At 43.0% G+C, this 23,246-nt stretch overlaps 1 protein-coding gene across 3 annotated transcripts in view; it reads left to right on the forward strand.

Moving 5' to 3' along the window:
* The window catches only part of ILRUN (inflammation and lipid regulator with UBA-like and NBR1-like domains), a 33,656-nt gene extending 10,633 nt beyond the window's left edge, over positions 1-23,023 (forward strand). Inside the window, exons 2-5 of one of the 3 annotated variants that reach the window (XM_074564776.1) lie at positions 4,499-4,653; positions 8,344-8,541; positions 10,905-11,233; positions 16,249-16,728. In XM_074564776.1, coding sequence (XP_074420877.1) covers positions 4,499-4,653; positions 8,344-8,541; positions 10,905-11,233; positions 16,249-16,305 — 739 coding nt within the window. In that variant the 3' untranslated portion in view covers positions 16,306-16,728. Of the gene's footprint in view, positions 1-4,498; positions 4,654-8,343; positions 8,542-10,904; positions 11,234-16,248; positions 16,729-20,029 lie in introns of those variants that run through there. The other 2 variants (XM_074564778.1, XM_074564777.1) reach the window with 2 other exon arrangements.
* Positions 23,024-23,246: the final 223 nt, after the last annotated feature.

Genomic DNA, 23,246 nt, shown 5'->3' on the forward strand with positions numbered 1-23,246 from the left:
GTGCCAGGACTCTAACGTCCCTTGTCTCGTACGTTAGGATGACCGGTTTGTATTGCTTTCCTTCCAAGATGCTTAACTTCTATATGTTGAAAGATCATATGTTTTATTGGTAACAGAAGGATTAAGCAGTGTGCATCTGCCCTGCTTTGCATAAGGCTGCAGTGAGTAAGCCTCAGTGCTCTGGTTTCTTCATTCTCCTAAAAAAGAATCTGATTCAATTAATAAAAAAAATATTTCCAATTACCCATATATTGCTTTTTGTTTGCACAACAGTTAGGTTGTATAAGGAGGCCTCCTGTTTGTGAATTGATTTGGAAGAGTTTCTTTTATTTTTGAATACTGCTTGGTGACCTAGTTAATTGGGAGTAATTACTGTCTAAATATATTGGTTTAACATAACAAAAGGCTGTCTGGAAAAAAACAGGGAAGGGAAAGAATGGCTCAAGATAAACCATCTCTTTGCAAACACTTAAGAGTTGTTAAGGGACATCTCCAGAGCTATTAGCAGAGAAGGTTTTAACTTCACTATTGTAATTTAGCTCCTGAGGCTTGAAACAAAGCAGCAGAGCAAAAGAATTGATTTGAAAAGGAACAACTTTCTCTAGTTCTGTGGGTAATATTTTGTTGGAAAAGCACTTGACATGTTAAGAGTCATGGGATGCCCTTGGAGGGGAAGGAGTGGGATACCTGTAGTTAGAATGGATTTGCTTGATAATTCAGAGCTATACCCTTTACTTGCTGCCTTCTCCCCTCTGTCTTTCCAGAATCTTGCTCTTAGGACTAGAATTGAGCACTGTTTTGATTTTAAGTGGGCTCACCTGGTGCTGGGGTGACTTCTGATTGCAGGCTTTTCCAGGAGTTTGAGGCTAAATCCTGTCAGACCTGCTCTGTAAGTACGGCAGAGCTACAAACTGTTGCAGTCCAGGACTGCTCTAAAAATGGAAAAATTGCTTAATTTAGGAAAGGTAAGGAGAGCCTGACACCTGAAGGGCTATGTTAACAAAGAGATGTATGGCAATCCCTGTAATTAGGCGAGAACAGTCATGTAAATTACACTGACTGGATTTGGCACGCTCATCTTCGTTTCAAAGTCGCTTGGTTTATAATAGTAATTTATCTCATATGGCAGAGAGCAAAGGGGTAGTGTGGTGCAAGTCACACCGAGGAGGAGTAAAATAAAGCAGGCATGGAGGTGTAAGCAGGAGCCTTTAGGTGATAACCCTTTCCTCTCAGAGGTCTAACTCCTGTCCCTGAAGCATCTGCAGTTGGTGCTGTGCAATTACAACTGGGGCACAAGGGTAAAGACCTAAAAAAAAAAAAAAAGAGTGTGTGTATATATGATATAAAAACACAAATTTGAGGACCTTGAGTGTGTTTGACCTTGAAGCTATCTCTCTCATAAATGCTTGCATTTGCTGGTGAAGTCCACTAATTTGTGCCTGTAGTAGAAAAGCTGAGCAGCAGGGTGTTCTAATTAATCTCTAATACCTGCAAATAATCAGGTTCCAAATAGTTTGCCTCTCAAATGGCACTCATTTTCCCCAAGCAAAGTACTGCGTTGGAGCTGATACTTGTTTTTTTGTGGGGTAGGGAAGGAGGGGGAGCAGTGTCTTTTGGAAAGAGTGGAAACAAAGCTAGCAGGGCTAGGCTGCTGGTTGTGTAAGCAGAGAACATGACTAAAATGTGAGCGCTGTGGGTATCTCTTGCAGCAGAGCAGTGCCATACGGCCGCTCAGTGGCTATCTTGTAGGGTTGTCTGTGTCAAAGAACTTGAACTTAAGTCAGATTTGCTTTGTCATCCTGACTTTGGCTCTTGCCACTTTCAATTTCTGTTTAGTTTCTGGAAGCTTCTTTTTAGTTCTCTAGTGGGAAGGCCAAGGTGTATTCAAACACGCAAAAGGGCTCACCCCAAACAAAACCCTCTGCGCATTGGTCAAAACGGTGGGAGCAGGCGGGTTGGTTTGCAAATATCTGATCACAAAAGAGTGGCAAATCTGTTTTTCAGCATGTGTTCTTCTTTAGTTAGTTTTTAACTAAATGCTGCAGAGGACTGGAGTTGTTTCCCAATGGCAAAGCAAGCAATGAAATATGACACAGGGAGGGGAAGAGAGTTGGCAGAGGGCCTATGTGCACAAATAGCCCACTACCTTTTGAAGCGTATTTACAGCCAAGCAAACAAAAAACAGTGCAGGCTGCCTTACAAAGAATTACAGTAGAAATCTTCCCCTTGGAACTTTTATTTTCTTCCTCTCAATGTCAATAAAACATCATTGCTACTGATTCCAGAATCAAAACTCACAAAATGTTGTGGTACGTCTGAAAATGTATTTATGTAGTAGTGGACCAGGAAGAGAAAGAGCTGTATTGCTGCCTTTTGTAGCTCTTAGAATGTCTTTTTGCCTCGGACTGCTGGAATACAGGAAGAAATCCTAGTGCAAACTCAACGGCAGATCACAGTGTTAGCTGGTTGAGCGAACAGGAGTCTCTTGGCACAGCCCCGTTGTGAGTTATGTAAATCTTGTGCAGTGTATAAGCAACAGGCGGTTAGTGACGTAAAACTGAGCATTTGTCTCTATTTATTGGCTAATGTGACATGCACCCTTCCTCTAGCATTCGACTGAGCTAGCTGTATTAAATATAGCCCGGACACTCCTAAGTAGAAAGTGCCTCCAGCTGAATAATGGCTTCTGGGCTGAAATTCATTGTTCTAAACGTGGAAATCTTACACAGTGGCTGTCTCCCCTCCGTATCAAAGTCCGTCCTGTGTTGATGGCGAAAGATCTCGCTGTAAGCCTCGGTTTGCTGAATTTGCCGATCGATCACCATGGTCATGTTGTGCCCAACATTCCTCCAGTGCCTCCTAACGCATTGGCCGTACTCTGGGAGATTTAGCGGGATGTCGGTAACTCCTGCAGTGATTATCTTCTGTCACTTGTGATGGATTATCAAACTGATACATCTGTTGTTTAGGTCCTCTCCCTCACGGGTGGCTCGCAGATCTGCCTAATACCGCTCTTACCCCCTTTGACCCGAGCTCCAGTGCTATTAGCTATTGCACTTTTGGTCCTTTATGTTTTGTGTGAGGAGAAAGCAGTGATGCTGCTCCCATGCAGTTCTGATTTTATCCCGAATGCCGGATTTTATTTTTTTTTCCCCCTTGAACACTGTAGCACTTGAACAGGAGGCAGTTTCTTCGCTCACTGTTTCGAGCCTCTTTCCAGCTGGCAAGCAGTCCAAAAATCCCTATGTTTGCTCTTTCTCAGGGTCATGCTGCAAATGTTTCTCTTGTTTTCACCTTGGCTTTCTGGCGCTGGTTTAGACACATGACACTCCACCACACAATACAAACCCTTAATATATCACTGTACCCATGGAGCGCGGCTTCTGCGTGGCTTTGTTTTAGGTGGTGGTTCCCAGTTCTTGAAGGTTTGGGTGGATTTTTTTTCTGTCCTGCTCAAAAAAGCAACAGAGACTTTTGTAATCATGATTAAAAAGCACTTATGCCCATTGCATTTGGTGAGGTCTTAGTCATCTCCATTCTCACAGCACCTACTCACAACATGTAAATTAGGGCCACAACCTCACAGACATGCGTAAACAGAGGAATTACATGACTTGCCAAACACTTACATAATAACTTAATAGTATATCGTGGAACAGCAGCTAAGACTCATGAATCCTCTTCCTGTTTGACTGCTCCTCTTCTCAAATTAATTATCATATGAGTTTCAGCTACACCACGACTCAGGAATCAATAGCATTTGTGGCTTTCTGAACGTCCTTAATATATCAGACTTCCACTGTCGTTTGTCTTTATTCAGTAAGGACTTCTGACTCAGGTGGTTTATAAGTTCCTTTGAGTTGTGACTATCCAGAGCTGAGCTGGCACTTTAATGATTAATAAATACTCTTAAGGGTACTCATGGCTCATACATGACCACGTGTTTCAAACGCAGCAAGGCTTGAGTTATTAACCATAGCTACTGATGCCCTTTGGCCCTGAGAGCTATCATAAGAGTGTTCCTTGGGTTTTGTTCATCTTGTGCTCCTTTCAGACCCTTTGTGACAAAATAAAATGGAGAGGTTCAGTCCTTCTGAAATTAGCTCAGGAAACAAGGCTGGTATAGAGAAACCGCCCTGTTGTTTACATGCTGCTACATAGCGCTTCCCTCGGTATCTCTTGAACTTCTTGGCAAATTTCATAAAGGGCTAATGGGGTAGAGGTCGCCAAGACTTGTAAGTTCCAAGATTTCCAGTGAAAATAAGCAGAATAGAAAAGTGGTGTAAAATAGTGTCCCTGGTGAGTAAAATACTGTATTTTGAGCTCTGTTATCTTGGAGCATCCATGTGTGATAGAGCTTTTAAAAAAACATGAGAGCAGAGCTAATGTAGTCTGGATAATATTTTTGCTTAACTGTTTAGGATGACTTATGTAAACCTGTGGAAAGGACCTGACCCACCTGTACTTCAGGTTGTAATCTACTTTTTTTGCTTTCTAGGAATCTACAAGCCGCCATTGGAGCCTACTATGATTTTGAGAGTCCAAATATCAATGTACCCTCCATGTCCTTTGTTGAAGATGTCACCATAGGTGAAGGAGAGTCCATCCCTCCTGATACCCAGTTTACAAAAACATGGAGGATACAGAACACAGGTAAGACTTTTGGTCTGTAGCAAACCCCACGTAGCGTGTATTATGTGATAGGGTGGCAGAGCTAGCAGGAGAGATGCTGGCGTAAGGAGGAGGTTCGTGTGCACTTAACTTGGACTAGAGCCACCTTGCTACTGAAGGAGGTAGCCTGCCAACCCCTGTGCATTCCCCATCTTACGTTTGCACAACTTGTGGTGAGACACGCAGCTCAGTTCACCAGTCGTCTTCCTCATGCCACCACACAAACAAAAACTCAAGGAAACTTCTAGATAAAAGAAATTGAAGTACAAGTTTGGTTTTTTGTGGCTCTTTTTTTTTAGCGCAAGTAGTTAAATCTGAAAATAGATCAAGAATCCTTAGCTAGCCAGTCATGTTTCTGATTACTTGATGCAAACAAATAGAGTAAGGTTGTTAAGTCAGTGAAGAAATTCCTTTTAATCTCAAAGCCTTTTACCTCATGACCAGCCTGTATATTGCCACTACCCTTCATCACACCATTTCTCTGACTGTCCCTGTCATTTGGCTCTTTATAGTTCTCTGTGGAGGCAGTGATACAATGATCTGATGGTGAGAAGAGGTAGCGATGCAAGGGTAACCTGGCAAGTACCCTTTGCTTTTTAATACGCTTCTGACAGAATTGCTTTCTCATGCTTTGAGAGGATGAAAGGCTGGATAGACCACATTCCAGTATGAAATAAGTCAAAACAGTGACTGGAATCCAGGAAGTGAGACTGGGCAAAATACATTCTCAGTGCTTGATCTGTTCGGATGGAGTCAGAGAGAAAAATGAGATCCATGGATGTAAAGCGGAATACCTTGTCTTCAAGTGTTGTGATGACAGGATGTTGCATGAATGTTTAAGCTGTGTCTCTGAATTTAATTGACCTGCTTGCACTTTTGTGAAGGAGAATGATAGCACAGCAAGGTATAATATCATGAATCATCATGAGTAAAGTTCAGCTGTGTTGTATTTCTGCTTGTAAATAACTGCAGTATTTGAGTGCTGTACAGATTTGTGCTGAATATCAAAGTATAACAGACTAAAACCATACTAAAAATCTAAGAGTATTTCATCAGGACATGAGAGGTGAGAAGAGGGGGTGTGTATGTGTTTAAGAACACTAATTTATAAAGACTGTATTCTATAGAAAAGGCTAATTATTTCAGTTTACTTTTTTGCCTCTGTTTGTATTAGCTTGTTTATTAGCTAATTAACAATATTAGCTCTGTATACATTGTATACAGACGTGTAGCTTGCTTAAACTCCAGAAATGTGAAAAATTGACTGGCAATTTTTTTTCTAACTGTCTCAAATACAAGTCTTACAAATGTAGTAAGTTTGACAGGTCTTGTTTCTCCACTATTAGTATCATAATTTGTGTGTGTTGTGACTACACCCCCCTGTCTCGCTCCTTTCAGGCTCCTTCCTCTCTTGTTCCTCTGATGTACTCTTTCCTGCATGCAAATTCAGCCTTAATTTAACATCCTCGTTCAAGCAATGTTTCATTGTTCTTGGAATGTTTGACCTTCTGAAATCCATGGGTCTTCTAAAATGAGGAAAGGGAGTTAACTTACGAGTTCCTGGCAAGGCCAACATTTTTTCTGGCTTCTATGTGGGTTAAAGCCTGGCTGCTTAAAATGTACATCTGTGCTCTAACAGTGGTGCTGGAGGCCAGATCTTGTTAAAACCATGCTGTTGAGGCATGTTTTAGTTAAATGCAACTTCACATACTGTGTTATGACGGCAGTTTAAGGAGGGCTATAGCACTTTAAAACCATTTTATGGTTTAATTAAGGTATAATATCAAAGGACAATAGTGTTTCCAGATAATATCTGCTTGTTAGGTAGATAACTGAAGCAAAGCCAAGGGTTTTAACAGCTCTGCAGGAACCCTTGATTAAATGACTTCAGTTCTAGAACACGAAATACCTGAGGCATGTGTCACCGGAGCATTTAGTGTCTGACAAGTATGACAAGCAGAGCTCTGAGAGATTGTCAGTTTCAAGCATGCAAGCAGTAAGCTAGGTTCAGTCAGGTTTTCGTATGTGTTATTAAAAACTTGTACCCTGTTCCGATATCTTCCAGAACGGTGCTTGGCTGGTCTGCCAAAAGACCAGTTTGTATAGTAGAACCATTGCTGAAAGAGCAGCAGGATTTAACAGACTTATTTCCTCTTCCCACTCTACCCCCAGCTGCTGCTGGCTCTGCAGGACAGTTACTACAATTTATCATCTCCTGAGAGATGAGTGTACTGAAATAGAATGACATAATCATCATTTCATTTTATGGGCCTTATCAGTTGCAGCGTTTTAGGCACCTTGCAAGCCTAAAGCCATTAAAACCGATAAAAATCACATAAATTATTTAAACTGAACCATGTTGCTGGGCTGCCAACCTTTTCAGATGAGACTTCATGCTCAACTCCCACGCGCCATAGTCTGAGGTCAGCTCAGACTCGGCTGCTCTTCCAGAGACCTCCCTATCTCAGCAGCGTTTCCAATCCCCCGCTCTGAATATTCCACTTTACTTGTTCACATCATGCTTTCTCCGCTAGATTGTGAATTCCACAAATAAGGACTTGACTAGAAAACCGGTCCCTGCCATGTCTTCACTGAAGTATCCACAGGGATTAAATTAGCAGGCAAGCTGTTGTGAAGGATGCTCTTTGGGGTAACCTGAGGTCAGACCAGCATCCACTGTTCTCGTCTCAGACTAGACACAGAGTGGTTCCAAGCTTCTTGGTGGTTCAGCCTTTCCTTAGCTCTTTCCATCGACCTTAAGCAAGCAGAAGGTACTCTTAAAGTCATTGGCTTAGTCATGTCACGTAATTGGGGAAGAAGCAAAAGAAAATTCTGCTAAACTGATTTTTCACAAGTCTCAGAAGCCCTTTTCATTTTGTCTGCCCCAGTACGTGTTATCTTTGGCGGAGATGGCTGTGCTTGCACGCAGTAACTGTTTTCTGTATCTCTACAGATTGCCAGGTCACGCTGTCAGTCCCAGTATCTGCAGTCTAAACACTGATCTCCACAAATAAATCATATGTTCACAATCCTTTCCACCTTTGCACAAGGCTAAGAGAAGGGTTGGTGCATGAAGGGAAATAAACCCATTTAGAAAATAGTACTAGCTCTTCAATTATAGTTCAAACCGTTAGTTTCTCCTGAGACTGCTAACAGGCTTAAAAAAGAATAAATCCCTGAAAGAAAATGTTTCCAGCACTTTGTATTATTAACGTGTATTTTGATGTCGCAAGGCTCAGGAGCTACATTTAGGGAGGCAGAAAGAAATGGCGGGGGGGGAACCCACCTAGGTCTGACCTCATTGTTATCTCTAGTGTTGGTAAAAATACATGTGCATGTTGGTTATGGTAATTTATATTATATATTTTTTTGCAGCAGCAGAGAATTGCTGCAAAAACTTTGAGAGTTTTGCTGTGTAAAGAAGACCTAGAGATAATTCAAATAGAAATATAAATTGTCCTGCTGGTCTCTAAATGGACCAGTTAAGCCTTATCTGAAAACTGTATTCTTCAGCATCCATGGCTGGCTGTGTTATGTGTATCTTGGTACTCCTTTGACTGTTGAACAATTGCACAACTGTTTTAATAAGCGTGTTTCACCCAGTCTTACACAAACAGACACAAAGCTTTTCCTGGTGCACTGTCAGTAATTCTTTCTTCTCTTTAATCCCAGGGACAGAGGCGTGGCCCCCGGGGGTTTGTCTGAAGTATGTCGGGGGAGACCAGTTTGGCCACGTTAACATGGTGATGGTCAGGTCCCTGGAGCCCCAGGAGATTGCAGACGTCAGCGTTCAGATGTGCAGCCCCAGCACGGCAGGAATGTATCAGGGACAGTGGCGAATGTGCACGGCCACAGGACTCTATTACGGAGGTGAGTGATCCCTTTGCCGCTGCTTCAGGCTATTCCTGATATTCCCACCGCAGGAAAAATGGAGATTCCCAGCCCCTTGCAGACGCTCTCCTGATAACCATGCGGTGAAGGTAGAGGGCTGCCAGCTCTGAGCCTAAATATAGAAAATAGAATTGGGAAAAACATCAAGTGAGCTGCTTTTGTTGTCTTGGTCAGCGCAGAACTGTTTTCTAAACACTGGAACCAATTGCTGATTACACAAAGCTCTGAAAAAACAAAGGGACTTGCACAGTTCTCCTGGAGACTCTTTCCCAGTAGATCCTTGTTGGGATTCTTTCCCAGTTTTCCAGTGCTGAACATTGTGAACTACATACGGGCATAAAAATCTATTTAAACAGTGAAAACCTCATCTGAGAAGTTTAGTAAAGGCCCGGGTTTTAATAGTATAACTTGGTGCATCTACTATGAACTGATTTTCTATGTTAAAAACCCACTTTTTGACGTTTTGCCTCGTGCCTCAGGCTGAGCCACCAACATCTTCATTCATTTGGAGCCTTTCAGTCATTTTTAGCCAGCTTTAGTTTATACTGAGAACATCTTTGTGTCTATTTTGGCAGTTGGGAGTATCCCGAGTGCATGGGTTTGAGTGAGAGATGTTAGCGCTCGGAATCAAAAATAACTCTTTGCTCAGAAGCATGGGGTTTTTGGCAGAATTGTCGGCAAATGTACGACTCTGCAGTGTTGGAGGGGGATGTGGCTGGTCCCTGAAGAAAGGGCATAAATTCCCCCACGCAGGTTGAAAGCCGTGTTCAGCTTGTGATACCTACCACAAAAGGTGTGTTTATAAAGCTGAGGTTTTCCCAGCAGCTGACAAACAGTTTAAGATCTTCCTAAACTTCCTGAAGTTGCACGTTTTGCAAGAAAACAATCTACAAATTCAAATCCCTTTGGCTACTGAGCTCAGACTCAAAGATGCCCTTCCCCTTTGATATAATTAATGGCTTTTAATGCTAGTTGTCCCCCGGAGGTTGGGCCTAACAGCCGACCGAGGGCCTGGCAAGAGGCCGGGGCTGGTGGTTTTTCACGCTGGTAGGGCTTTGGTAGCCCCGGGGCGAGCGGTGGGGCCGGGCGTTGCGCCGCGGGCGGGCAGCAGGGGGCGCTGCGCTGCCGCCGGGCGGCGGGGGTGGGGCGTTGGTGGTGTCCCCAAAGCGCTTACAACCCGTCAGGGCGCTGGGGGGCCTTCAGCAGGTTGTGTTATTGGAAGGTAACATCCCACGGTCTTTAATTGGGTCGTAAAATGCAAACTAATGAGCCCAGCCCTGTTGAACCCCAGGGAGGTTCTGTGGATTCCTGCTCCTGGGGGAGCCGTGGTGGTAAAACCCAGCAGCAGAAGTACCTGCTGTCTCCTTCCCCCCGGCTACCAGTGGCAGCAGGAAGGAGCCCCTTGTAGGTTAACACTTGGCTGCAGAAAACCTGGAAACAATTACATGTGGCACGAGGTGCTGTTATTAGATCTGCTGAGGCGAGATAAGGTATTGCTGCTGTTCTTCCTCATTCTCCCTCTCTGTGCCACAAAGCAAAACTGGAGCGCACTTAATGGTGAGGTGGAAAAAAAAAAAGCAATAAAACTGGATTTGGTTACATATCAAGAAATGTCTTTATGTAAATAGGCCATAATGTTTGCATGAAGCGTAAATGAAGTCGTAGGTAAAATAACAATCTTATCTATGTACAAGAGGCAGACATGCACTAGGTAAGAACTGTAAATATGTTTCTTATTCTAGCCAGTACTTTGTGAATTCCTGTAATAGTCTACCAAGCCCAGTTATCTTATCCACCTACTGTGAGTGTTTTGGAACAGGAATGGAGATACTTTGCAGTGAATTGTCATAAACATAATTACCTTCAAAGTCACCCCTTTTGTTGTTTTATGTTAATAGTCAAGCCTTTCAAAGCTAAACAAAAAACATTGCCTTTTCTTTACTGTCAGAATAGAAGGCTGGCTGTGATATCTCCTGGCTCTCATTTCAGTCTTGCTGTGTAGCCTTGGATAAAGTCACTTGAGGTTTTCTTTTTTTCAGTGCATCCTATTGGTAATCTGAAATATAGAGCTTGGAGTTGTCATGTCAGTTTGTTTGTCATGTGTTCTTAGCTGGTTCATGTAAGTTCAGTAGGAGTAAAACTTGCCTAGTTTTCTTGAAAGATTGGACACTGAATTAGTGCTAAACCAGTACTTCTAATGTTTCATAAACGTGTATTTTAAATAGTCAGTCTTTGTTCTTGCTATTGTAAAGTATGGAATTTATGTTTTGTTTTTCTCCTTCTGCCCCTTCTTCAAAAACTCCATGTAATGACAACTCGAGTCTCTGTGTCTTTTTCCACAGATGTCATCTGGGTGATCCTCAGCGTGGAAGTTGGAGGACTTCTAGGTGTAACACAGCAGCTGTCATCCTTTGAAACGGAGTTCAACACACAGCCGCATCGCAAGGTAGAAGGAAACTTTAACCCATTCGCCTCTCCACAGAAGAACAGGCAACCAGATGAAAACAACCTAAAAGACCCTGGGGGTTCCGAGCTAGGCACAATCAGCAAAAACACATGGGGGCCTGCTCCTGACCAAATCGAACAAGATCAGAATGGACTGTCACAAAACTCTGTAAATCTCTCCCCCAGCAGTCACTCGAACAACTTGTCGGTAGTGACATACAGTAAGGTAGGTGCCCTGGGAGAACAGGAGAATGGGTAGGTGATGAGACCGATGTATGTAATAGTTCTTCGTTACAAACTGCAAAGCCCTTCCCTTCTGCTTCTGCCAGACCTGCTAAGGAAGGTTTTGAATTTGACTGTCTGACTCTGCCAACTCCTCATGTTATATCAAAATACTTTTGCCTCTGATAGACTCTACCAGATCCACCTTTTTGTTTTTTTTGCTTCAAGTCCTTCTTAAAATTTATATAATCTTGTCTGGGTGCTGTAACTATTAGTGGCTGGAGCCCGCTCCAGTTGCGTGTGCAAATAAGTCAAAATATCTCTCTAGATGTGCTCCTGAGTTTTAAATAATTTTGAAAAGAGGACAAAAATAACCACACCCCCAAACCCTAAGATTAACCAGATAACTACTTCTTAGCTGGTGTGGGGAGACTACAGAGCTGAACATTTTGATCCCAGAAGCTCCCTGTCAGGAACGGTCAATCAAAGGACTATTCCTGTCTGTGTCCTTGTCTTGTTTATAACTGTAGGTGACTTTCAAATTATCTTTTCTTTAAATCTCTCTCAAAAGCTTGCTTGGTGGGTGCTATATGAGTCTGAGTGATATTTTGACTGGTTTTATTTGCTTGTGTGTGAAAAATTAATTGCAGGATTATTTACAATTCAGAATCCACCTGTTAATGCAGCCAGTATGTGTAGGTGTGTACTGTCGTATGTCAAACTAGTTTGATTTTTAAAATCCTTTAAAAATGCTTTACTGTACTTTAAGCAGGCTGTGTAGGACAATAACACTTGGTTGCTGAATGACTTAATAAAGCCCTAATATTAGTTCACCTACAGCACTTTAGCTCCTAACTGGATGAACTGCCTGTCCTCTACCAGTGGATCATATTTTAGTGACCTACTTCACACCAGGGCTATGCATTTTTTTTTTTACTGATGGCATGCGCGGGATTAACTGTTTGACAGACTACCAATCACCTTTCCTGTGTTTTGCACCCCAAACATAAATTGCTGTAAGCTGTATTGGCTCCCGCTTCAAGATTCTTGCTCACTAAAAGTGAAATGGATGGCTTGGGAAGTGATTAAAAAAATAAAGCCTTTCACCTGTAAGTTCAAATACAACCTGAATTAGCAGTGACTGAAAGCCACTGCCTTTTATGGTTGCTCGGAGGATAGTGGTGTTCCTTGAAGAAAGAGACACGTTCTTCTGACTCCAGAAGCCGTCTATATATGGATACAGTTTCTCTGTGTAAAGTCTATCTCAGGTGCTTCAGGTGGGGAGTGCTGCCATGCGGCTGGCTGTTGTATGCACCCAGCAGAGATTGGTAACAGCTCCGTGTATCTGTTGATGGAAAATAAAGATCAGTTACCAACTACAGCTTTGGTGAGATGGTGGACTTAGCTAAGCCTTTCATAGCTAAAATACTAGGTTTAATTTAGGTGGGAAAACTCAGTTCCACTTTTGGTGGTCAGCTTTAGGCTGGAGGTGGCTTTTCCCCCCCCCCCCCCCCCCCCTTCCCTGTTTTCTGAGTGCGGAGCTTGTCAATCGCTTCATCGTTGGTTTGCAGTTGCAGGTGGACGGATGTGGAACTGCTAATATATGCACTTCTGAGAAAGTTCCGGTGTAGAAATCCTGGATGTGGGGTTTTGGCAGTAACGTGGCCTTCAGTTTTCACTAGGTGTCTCCCTGTAGTTTTTCCCCTTACCCTTCCTAGTGAGAGGAGAGTGGTGTGGGCACCGGCAGCTAAGGTGTACCAACAGACTCTCCTGGCTGAGGAGTAAATGCTTTGTCTCTTCTAAGAATGTAGGTGTAAGAAACCAATACTTATTAATCATGCAGAGGACATAGCAAAGGTCAGCTATGCTATGGAAAAGAAAAGCCAAAAAGGAGAGTGAAGTACTACCAGAGAGGATTTCACTGAAGATTTGACTAAATTTGAGTAAGCTGATTTAGCTAGTAACCCAAAGTTCACAATCAGCACTCTTATGAGATGTGAGCCATTATAATCTAGCTTCAGATGTAGGGTAGGTGGCCTTTCTCCCCTTTTTGTTCTTGTTTTTTTGGGTGTGTTTTGTTTCTTTTTGTATTTACAGAATATTCTTGGGTGGATTTGAGGTGGATTATCTGAGATAAAATCAGAAATTTTGTTTCTTGCTTCAGAAGGGATAACTTTATGGTCCTTTTTGGAGATGGGGTGGGGTATGTGAAAGCTTATTGATTTCTGAATTTTTTTGTCTCTACTACAGTGTTTCTATTTGTGACATAATAAAACAAGTTAGTATTTCCTTTGGAGGCCGTTATTAAGGTAGGTTTGCAGATCAGAGTCCTGTTTCAGCCTCGCCCTTCCTGTCTAGGGTAGGACGTGTTCTGCCACAGACTTAATATTCACATTGGTACAGTACTGTTTCCATAGTGCACAAATTTGAGTAGATTTGACATCCTAGATACTTGGTTTCCTTTCAAATAGCTGGGTGAACATGCTCACTTTCCGTGGCGTAGGTCGAGCCCTATTGCATGCCTTCTTCCTGCAAGCTGGAAATCCTTCTGGAAAACAAGATACTTAATTTTTTTCTAAAAAGGGGTAACGTGTAAGCAGGCTACCCAACTGGGGATACTGCTTAAGAAGAAAAGGGCGTATTGAAGGTGATGTCAGAAGTATTAAACCACCCGATTAGCAGATGGTGTTCCAGGACCTGTTAGGAAAAGCTATCTGGCCCACCTTCCCCGGGGACTTGACCTGTACTCTGCTGCTTGAGAGGGGTAAAGAAAACTATTGCATTTGGAGATGCTGTCTTGTGATTGAAAATTGATGTGAAAGGCTTTATTTGAAGTTCCAGGAGCAGACAAAAGAGAACTGTGGGTTGGTTACGTAGTTGCACGTTGGGATTCCTGGATTTTATTTGTCTTGGGCAGGACCTCTAATATTGTTGTCTGCTTTTGTGTACCCGGGGAATGGAGTGAATCCCTAATCATGTTTGATATCCTTTTGCTATATCTCACCAAATGGTGTAAGTAAGGTCTAGTTAAGGTGCTCGGGAGGGCCCATGTCCTGTATTTAGAAATAATATCAGCCTTTAAATATTTCTCAGATCACTGTGGAGACTTCCTCTCTGCCAAGTGGTCGTGAAGAACCCCAGTCATGCATGAGACCATGAAATCTTTGAGATAAAACTAGCAGTTTCTGGCATCTGCAGCTGTAAAACATACTAGAAATTGCCAGACCTTGTTTGTATTATTCTCCCTCTGGTGCAAATGAGCAGGTGTGACTTGTCCTCTAAAATTCCCCGTTGGAGTCAGGATCTCAGTGACACTGATGTGCCATCTGCTGATGGATTAGACAAGTATATCAATGTTTCACGCATGGAAATATTCAAAATACTTTATATACAGCAGCATAGAGTACACAGTTTGGATGCTCTACTCAGTGAAACAAACTTTCCTAGGAAAAAAAACCACTAAAACAAACAAGATGCTGAATTCCCTGTAAGCAGATAAGATGAAATCTGTGATCTGGTTGAAACAAAGGGATTGTGATCTTTGTTCCTGCTGTAGTGTATGCCTTCCCTGGGTCCACCCTGCTCACCTTATCAAATAAACTGCTGGAAGGTTGTAGACCAGGGTCTGTGTTCAGGGCATTGCTTTAAGCATGTTTTCGTTATGTCTATTCCCAGTGGAGTTTTTGCATGTTCTTAGAATTAAAGATGTGCTTAAGCGCAGGATAGGACGCTTATCTCAGGATAGGGATGAGCTGTATTAGAGTCCAGATATACCCATGCATGGGTATTTTATTCTCCTCTTTGGCAATCGCTTTCTCTCTGTATTCTCGAGAGAGATGAGGCTAATATAGCTTCCTTCTATTTACTCACTCCTGTCTCATAGCAACACTGTCGAGGTCACTGCTGCTCTCTTGTGACAGTCTTTTACATTAAAAGTGCAAGATGCAGTCTTACAGTGCCTGGGGAATGAGAGTTAAATTTCTTAACTAAGGGAAAAACGTACAGGTTTAAATGTCTAAAAAGATCTGAAGTGGATAGCCATATACTGACATTCAGATTGTACTTGTCACCTATATGTAAAAAAAAAAACCAATATATGTGTAAATCTGTTGCCCGTATGTATTGAGGAATTGATGCTTTCTGTGTAATGCAGAAAACTGCATGTAGAAGTTCTGATTCTGCAAAGATTTGCCCGTACAGAACAATTTGCATAGTCACTGTCATAGCAAAGGACGTTCTACAGCTTGTCTGGTATTAATCTGTTCTGTGTGATACTCTTGCTACTCTTAAAGACCCAGTGAAATATAAGCATATGTGGAGTTCACAAAATTAAAATCTAAACACCTTTTTTCCCCATGTATTTATGCTCCCCATAATACTTCATTCGGTGTGGAGCTGAACTCTGATCCGTGCTACTTGACAGCTTTCTACATGTAAGGGGAAACTGAACGCCTCTCTTCCTTAGAGCCTTTAACTGGCTTCCCCTCTCCGAGTTTAAAAGTTGCTGCTCCTTCTAGATGCGTGCTTCTTCCAAACCAGGGCACTCCGATTTGCCTATTTTTGGAGTACCTTTGTAAACTTTAGACAAATTTTTCTGCTGGAAACTATTTGGGTACCACACCATATCTGTGGGTAAGGAAGATGCCCCAGAAATGCTTGCTTCCATGTAGAAGAGAAGCTCCTCCTGTCCTGATATCTGGGCTTCAAACTGGGCTAGTTACCGTGTGCTTAAACTCACGTAGACCAAAGCGGGAGAACGTCGGACTCGGAACTACCATAGCTACTCTTTGACAGCCCCACTGCTGCGTAGCATCTGCAGGCTAAACTGGTGTTGCATGAGCTGGTTTGCTTATCTGGTGAAAGCCTGATGTGTTTGAGCGCTGCATGTTAGCTCATCCATGAAACCTGCCGCTCCGTGTGCTTTTGGACTGCAGGAAATGTGAGATAATCTGATTTTTTAGCTTCACTTTGCTCCATTGCAGGCCGACAGAGTTTCCCTGTTCTTTTCTCTCTCTGCAGACTAAAAGCACGCTGTTGATTAAGTTACAGGAGCGAAGTTGTTGCATGGTAACTTAATCGCGTACCCGAGTCCTCATGTACTCCATCCGCTGTGTGCATCTAAACCAGCCCTGCCAGCGGCTGTGCTGGCAGAAGGTTCTTAACTTCCTGGTGGTCTTAACCTGCCACGCCATGTTTGCACAGCATGCATGGAATGAGAAAAAAAAAAAAGTGCTGAATACTTTGTTCTTCTGTTTGTGTTCAGTTTACGTAAGTTAGTCGAGAACTCTGCGTAGTTTGGAGCAGCGCTGACTAGGAGCGGCCCAGGAGGTGACGAGGAAACGGGGACTTGTAGCGTTGTCGGATGCTACTGTCAGTGTACACTGGGAGAGTCCTGTATTGCTTTGCAGCTCTGCACCACAAACTCCTGTCTCTCCTGATGTGTACCTTTTCTTGATCTTGGCTCAGTCACAAAGGTGAAATAAAGATAGCTATTTGAAAGCCTGTGTGGTGATGGTTTATGAAAGATTAACTTCATTTTATTTCTAGCACAGGTGCCTTCACTTAAAGAGCTCAGTATTTATAAAAGCTTTTAACTTTCCAAAACATCTCAATTCCCTTCTAGATACAGAAGTCAAATGATAATTTATGCCAGTAACTGTTGTGTAGAGCCTTTTCTTGAAAACACGTGGTCCTCTGTTCTCACATTATTTGTGTGTATGAATAGCCAGTACGCCTTCACTAGCAAGTTAGCAATTACTTCTGTGGAAGATATTGGAAGAACCGAAAGTAAATTTGCAAAGCTGCAGCTGAGCTTTTCATAAAGACAGTGATCTCATTTTGAGAATAGAAGGGAATTCACCCAAAATAGTGCGAATAATTCTTCAGTTGAAATCACTCAGAAAAACTGCAATTGTATGCAGAATTATTTTTGCATGTTTATGATGTAAAATATTGCATACAAAGGATAATTATTCTTAAAAATGCCATGTAATGGAGTTTGGTATTTGCATTGAAGCAGTAACTGAAGTTTTCAGGTATCGAGATGCTATTACACTGTGCACGATGAATAAATGTAATGAGAATGAATTGCCCTGCAGAGCGCGTGCGTCTTAGTGAGGGAGAAAAAAGAAAGTATTCTTATTTCACAAAGGGTAGAATATCGTGCTCAGGGTCTCATGTTAATCCAAGTCTCTATGCTTGATCTTAAAGAAAAGAAACACGTGGGTTTTAATTTTGTATGTTCTCATGTATCCTAATGAATCTGACGGGTAAGTGAAATGCAGTGAAGAGTGGCAATCCAAAAAGACTTTGGGCTTTTTCTTCTTGGTGAATTTGATTGCATCAGGAGGAGCTAATCTTGGTGGCAGATTTTGGGAATGTTCTTGGAATCGCTGGGGAGAGAAGCTTCTCTAGGGATGGTGCCGGTTAAGTGATGTGTAGCAAGTGGTACAAAGCTGTATATGCTTAGTAACCTGATGCTCTGAAGGTGAGCTAAATTCTGGTTTTAATTAACACATGATTAGCATAATTGTGTGGCTTTAAATTAGATGCTACAGAAAATAGTATCTGAAGATCCAAAGGGTTTTGCTGAAAACAAGGTTAATAGCGTCTTCCCAGGGTGTCTCTGCAGCAAAAGGACTGATGAACTGTTCTCGTGTCTGACTGAAGCTGAAGACTCCGGACCGTGTCATGATTAGCTCTGCTAATTCTTTATGTCATGGGGTGATGCAGACGTTGTGGCTTACGGTGTGCACACGTTAAATCAACGAGGTTTCACCTGTGACGTAAACCGTAAGACGCACGAAGGGTTCGAGGCCGGCTGCCCCAGCAGAGGGAGCCGGCAGCTGGGAGAGCTGGTGCCCAAACCACTCTCCTGAGGCTGGGGAGCGCTTGCCAGGCAGCATCTGCACACAAAGCTGCCTCTGCAGGTAATTGAAAGATGAAGCAAAGCCTGGCATGTGTGTCTGTACAGGTAATCGGCAACAAATCCTGTTTTTCTTCTGTAGAGCAAGAAGCACAATAGCTTAATCCCTCTGAGGTGAGACTGCTTAGGATCTTGCTTCTAACATTGCTTTCCTTCTGTGTCCTTTGGGGGTTTTTTCTGCACCTATTCACATTATTTTAACGTTTCTCTTCTGCTCTTCCCCTTCCTCCTGTTTCAGTGCCTGTATTTTTTGGAAATGTTGAATATCTCAGCCTCTTGATTTTAGTGGGAGCTTCTCCTTTCTGAGGTGAACTGTTGTGCTGGAGCCTGCAGGGTGTGTGATCTTTTGAAAACCTTGCTTTACAAACCGGGAGTGCAGCATATTCCTAGGGTAGAAGCGTGTTTGTTTTCCCGTCACTTGCATGTATTTCTGTCTGCAAACAGCAATTTCCAAGTTTCTGGTCTTCCGTACTTCCCATGCGGTTCATGGATGTCCTGTTTAATTGTCTGCTAATCCCCCTCTCCTGGTTGAATTTTGAGAGCTGCCGACAGGTGCTTCATGTTGCCATTGTCTTGTATTTTGCTGCCTGATATATCCTAAAGAATTAACTTTTTCTTACCAGCTGTAGCAAGATTACAGGCTTCTTACAGTGTTTCCTTTATAACATAAACAACAGAGCCCTTGAACTTGGGTTTTTGCAACTGGGCTTAAGCTAATGAGGTGTATCCTTTCTTTATACGAGTCATGTTCAAGACTCGTTGCTTCGTGGCCCTGTGGCTCACGCAGCGAGGTTGTTAGAGTTGTAGGAAAACATGTAGGAAACAGTATATTTCCTTTGAGATTTGCCCTGTTAAAGGCAAAATGGTGAAAACCGAAGTCAGTGCTTCATTTAAAAACTGAGAATGACTTTGTGCTAATTGGGCCTGTGGCTGTCTTACTCCAGCGTGCTGGAAAGAAGCTGGACTGTGCTTAAAAGCATTTGCATAATGGTCTTCTGACTTTGACAATGAAAAATACTGAGCATTTTGCCCTTGTCTCACTTCTGACCTGAGTGTGTGTCTGGATCTCACAGGAAGATTTTGTGTGTGGTTTGTACCTTCGTCATTATGACAAACTTTATAGCCCTATGAGTTGGGAGATGTCTTGCCTGCCTGTCGGTCGCTTTCTTTTGCTTCCTGATGAAACCTTGGATAGATGATTTGAACAATAGAAATTGCAGAAAGGAGTTCCTGTTAATTTGAGACCTGTTACTAGATCTGTCATTTAGGTGACTCACTTCAGGATGAAAAGGAGGGAAAATGGGTTCTGTAGTAAGCGTTTTGATTTTTTCAGTTCAATATGGTGGTTGATTTTTCACTTGAGGAAAACGTATATTGTCATCTTGAGAGAGCAAAAGTGGCAGTTGTGGGAACGTGGATTTCCAAATCTTGATGATTTTTTTTTTTCTTAAATAGACTCTTCTACCAGTTACAGCCTCCTCCTTTAATATTTGCTGTAATCTTTACAATAGACTTGTGAAACTGCAGTTGCTTGGCCTCGCAGGTGTTGTAGCATCCATAGGGGATTTTTTGCTCTGGTGTAGAAAATACAAGTAGCTTTGTGGCCCAGTAACACCTGGCTATTACCTGGCCTAAATAACACCTGAAAGAGGTAAGTGGACAGCATCTGACATCTCTGGGGAAACCAGCTACAAGCACCGAAACCCGCGTTGTAGGAGCGTTTCATAAGGTTGGACAACAAAGGTCATGTTGGTGGGTAAAGGGTTGAATTTGGATTCGAAGCACTGGGATGGGGTGGTCAGTATTTGTAGGTGTACACTGATCAATTTTATTGCTTGCCTGTTGAAATTGATTATGTCTCCAACTTTCTTTCAGGGTTTCCACGGTCCTTATCCCTTCGGACAGTCTTAAAACACAAAAAAACCACAAAACGGGTATCGACAAGAGGAGAATTTAACAAAGAACTGACTTTTGGGGGAAGGGAGGGGGATTCATGTGGCAGACAGACACAACGTGGACCCCCCCCTTCTCTGCCTCCGTGTTCTGGATAAAGAAGAAAAAACAAAAGCCCAATAACTTAAGACTAGCTGTTTCCAGAGGAAGATACAAAATCTAAGTATGCATGTGTGAATGCTGGATTTCAGGAGTGTTGTTAAATGATATGAGAAAGAAAATATACCAACACCATGGGTTGGTTGGTTTTTTTTTTTTAGAAATCATTCTCACACATAATTAGGTAGCTTAAAAAAGTATAAAAAATGAAAATGAAAAAGCCATCTTTAAAAAAAATATTTTGCCTACAGAGCGGTTGTAGTTTGAGCAAATGTTTAATTTCTGTTTGTTTCTTGTTCATATTTTTTTTAAATAAGGGACAGCGTGCATTTTTACGGAACTGTCATGTTTTGCTTGCTACCGAATGGAAATTTGCTTAGCATCTTCTGGGGTTTGTGCAGTGATTTCTTTTTGTCGGACATTTTTTAATGACAGGTTGGGTCTGCACCCAGCTCTGCATTTTTAATATCATCGTCTGGTTTTAGTTACCAACTTTTTTTATCTTCTTTTATTTCTTTTTTTTCCTTTTTGGTTTGGGTGTTGCTGTTAGTTGTCCTGCATGTTGATGGAAACCGTGCTGAAGACCAGGTCTCAGTATCCAGTTGGAGAGAAAGACTCTGGGACTTCAAGGATCACATGGAGGGCTCATTCCCTCCCTCTTGTACGTGAAGTACACACAAATACACACCCCCATTAATAAGAAACGGATCTATTAAAGTTCCAGAGCTGTCCTATGTGGTTAGCATTTTAAAATACCTTTTTGTTAACTCTTGATGTACAGTAGCTGTGCCTAGAGCAACCGAGCAAGCGCATCAGTCTTGTGCCAAGAGGAAACTCTTCTTGTGTAGGTGTAACTCACTCGGTAGTAGTTGCAAAGCTTTACAAAAGTCATGTCTTTTTAATTTTGAATCTCCCGTCTCTCTTACAGATTATAAGTTTGCATTCATTTCTGCTGTGATAAAATATTAGTGTAGAGGCTGTTTGTTTGCGTTTCTGAATGCAGAGCAAGAGTTAGCATCATCAGGTGGATCCGGCTCTGTCGCCTTGTATTCATTCGCCTTTATTGTCCTGGCTCGTCGCTTCATTGAGGCTCTTACCTTCTCCAGGGGCTCTCCAGGACTTGGTATCAAAGAAGGGATTGCTCTTCTAGAGGCGTGGGTTGCTCTGCTCTTCCTCCAGTGCATCTTCCTCCATTTATGGATTGGGAAGGCCAGTGCGAGGGGAGGGAGAGTGGCCTCGAGTGCTGTGGTGGCTTTCTGAAGTGCTGTCTCACCACAAATCCTGCTGAAGGGGGGCGAGGTGAGGGGACACCATTGTATTTGGAAACCTGAACAAGGCTGGAACAGCCATCTGCCAAAGATGCAGTAACATGCAAAGCTCCTGCTACCTTCTTCCAAATCCTTGCAGTGAAGACTCTCGTTCTCCTTGCTGGAGCAGAGCGCAGGCTTGTGCACGGTGTGTGGCTTTACACTGGTTGCTCTTGACTAGTTGTATTTTCTTGGTTGGTTTTGAATGGGGGATTCATTTTCATTGCAGCTACCAAGGACACTCTTATCTTGGTGCATACAGATGGCTCTTGTGGAGGGCAGTGGGAGTTCCTTCTGTCCAACAGAGGAAGAATTGAGCGATGGATTTTGTTTGTATTTCAGAGGTTCAGTTGTTAAAGGTCACTGTTATCTACGTCTCCCTTCAAAAAAATCTGTTTGCTGGGAGAAACAAGCGTAGTGTAAGAAGTTATCTGCACAAAGGAGGCACTGCAGGGTTTGGACTGTTAGCCACTTACACCCGCAGTTTAGCGAGCACCTGCGTCTGTCTCAGCAGTTCGCTAGAGCTGGGTTAGTGTTAAGATCCAGGGTGAAGCCGTGGAAGGTGGTGCTGCGCTGCTCAGAGCAGCTGTAGCGTTCGGTTCTTGTCCTATAACATCACTTTGCCTTGGGTTAGTTATCTCCTCTCAGCATTCAGTCTAGGGAACGATTTGCGTCTCTGGAATATAGCGTGGGCAAGTGGATCCTTTCTTCGCTCCCTCCTTTCCGAGCAGGTGGCTTGTGTGACAAGCTCTGAAAGGCATGAACACGTACCTGAGCATCACCTCTCGCAGTGCTGCTGCTTCCCTTCTGAAGGCATCTAAATGCTGGAGATTGCCGTTTGTCCAAGTGATGAGGTGATTCCTTATCTTTATTAGCTCCTTCTATCAGCTGTGTAGTGGAAGGGGGAAACAAATTAAGGTCTGAGTCTGTATGTTCTAGCTGGTGCTGCAACCTTTGCCTTGTGTCAGCTTGAGGCATCTGGGAGACTTTTGAACTCAGATACCCGCACGCTGGCTTTCTTCTGCTCCCGGCCACGTATGCTCCTCCTGTCTATAATGGCTGCCACATTCGTGTTCCTGTGCTGCTCCTAAGACTGAATTTTCCTTTTCTTGAAAAAAAAACAAACTTGCATGCACCCCAAGTAGTCGTGTGCTTTCCCACTCAGAAGGCATACTTGTTCGGCGCAGACTTGAATTCTCTCTCCAGAGCGTTTTCAGTCTGCGGGGTCCTTGTGACAAGGGTCACTTACCTCCAGGGTGAGAAGAAAGGCAGGGCCAGAGCCAAGTTGCTGCTGAAATCTGCAACCTCTTGCTTCTCCCATCACCTCTTCCCCAGGTAGCTGAGCGGGAGCGCTCCTCTCTGCGGGAGCCATCTCTCTGCAAACGGCCGCACAGAGCTCTGGATGCTTTGAGGCTGAGGCTGGAACCCTGGCTGTGACCGTGGAAGAATGTTTAAATTAGTGGCTGCTCTCTCTCTGGGTTTTTCCTCGAGTTTAAAAAAAAAAAAACAACTGTTTCACTGAGGCCAAAGGTGGTTTTATCTCCTCTGGTTCCTTGGAGCCTAGTGGTGCAGCCAGCCCTCAAATTGCTCTTGCTGTCAGGTTTCCAGCTTTTAAATAGGGGGATTTGAGATGTATTCAGCAAAGCTCTTTACAGGCGATTTCAGGGCACCATGACTGTACTGGTTTCCGTAGGGCTGATGCATTCAAACGCGCGGGGTCTTAACGTCAGATG

This window comes from Larus michahellis, chromosome 21 (genome assembly GCF_964199755.1).
Source record: "Larus michahellis chromosome 21, bLarMic1.1, whole genome shotgun sequence".
NCBI classification, from domain to species: domain Eukaryota; kingdom Metazoa; phylum Chordata; class Aves; order Charadriiformes; family Laridae; genus Larus; species Larus michahellis.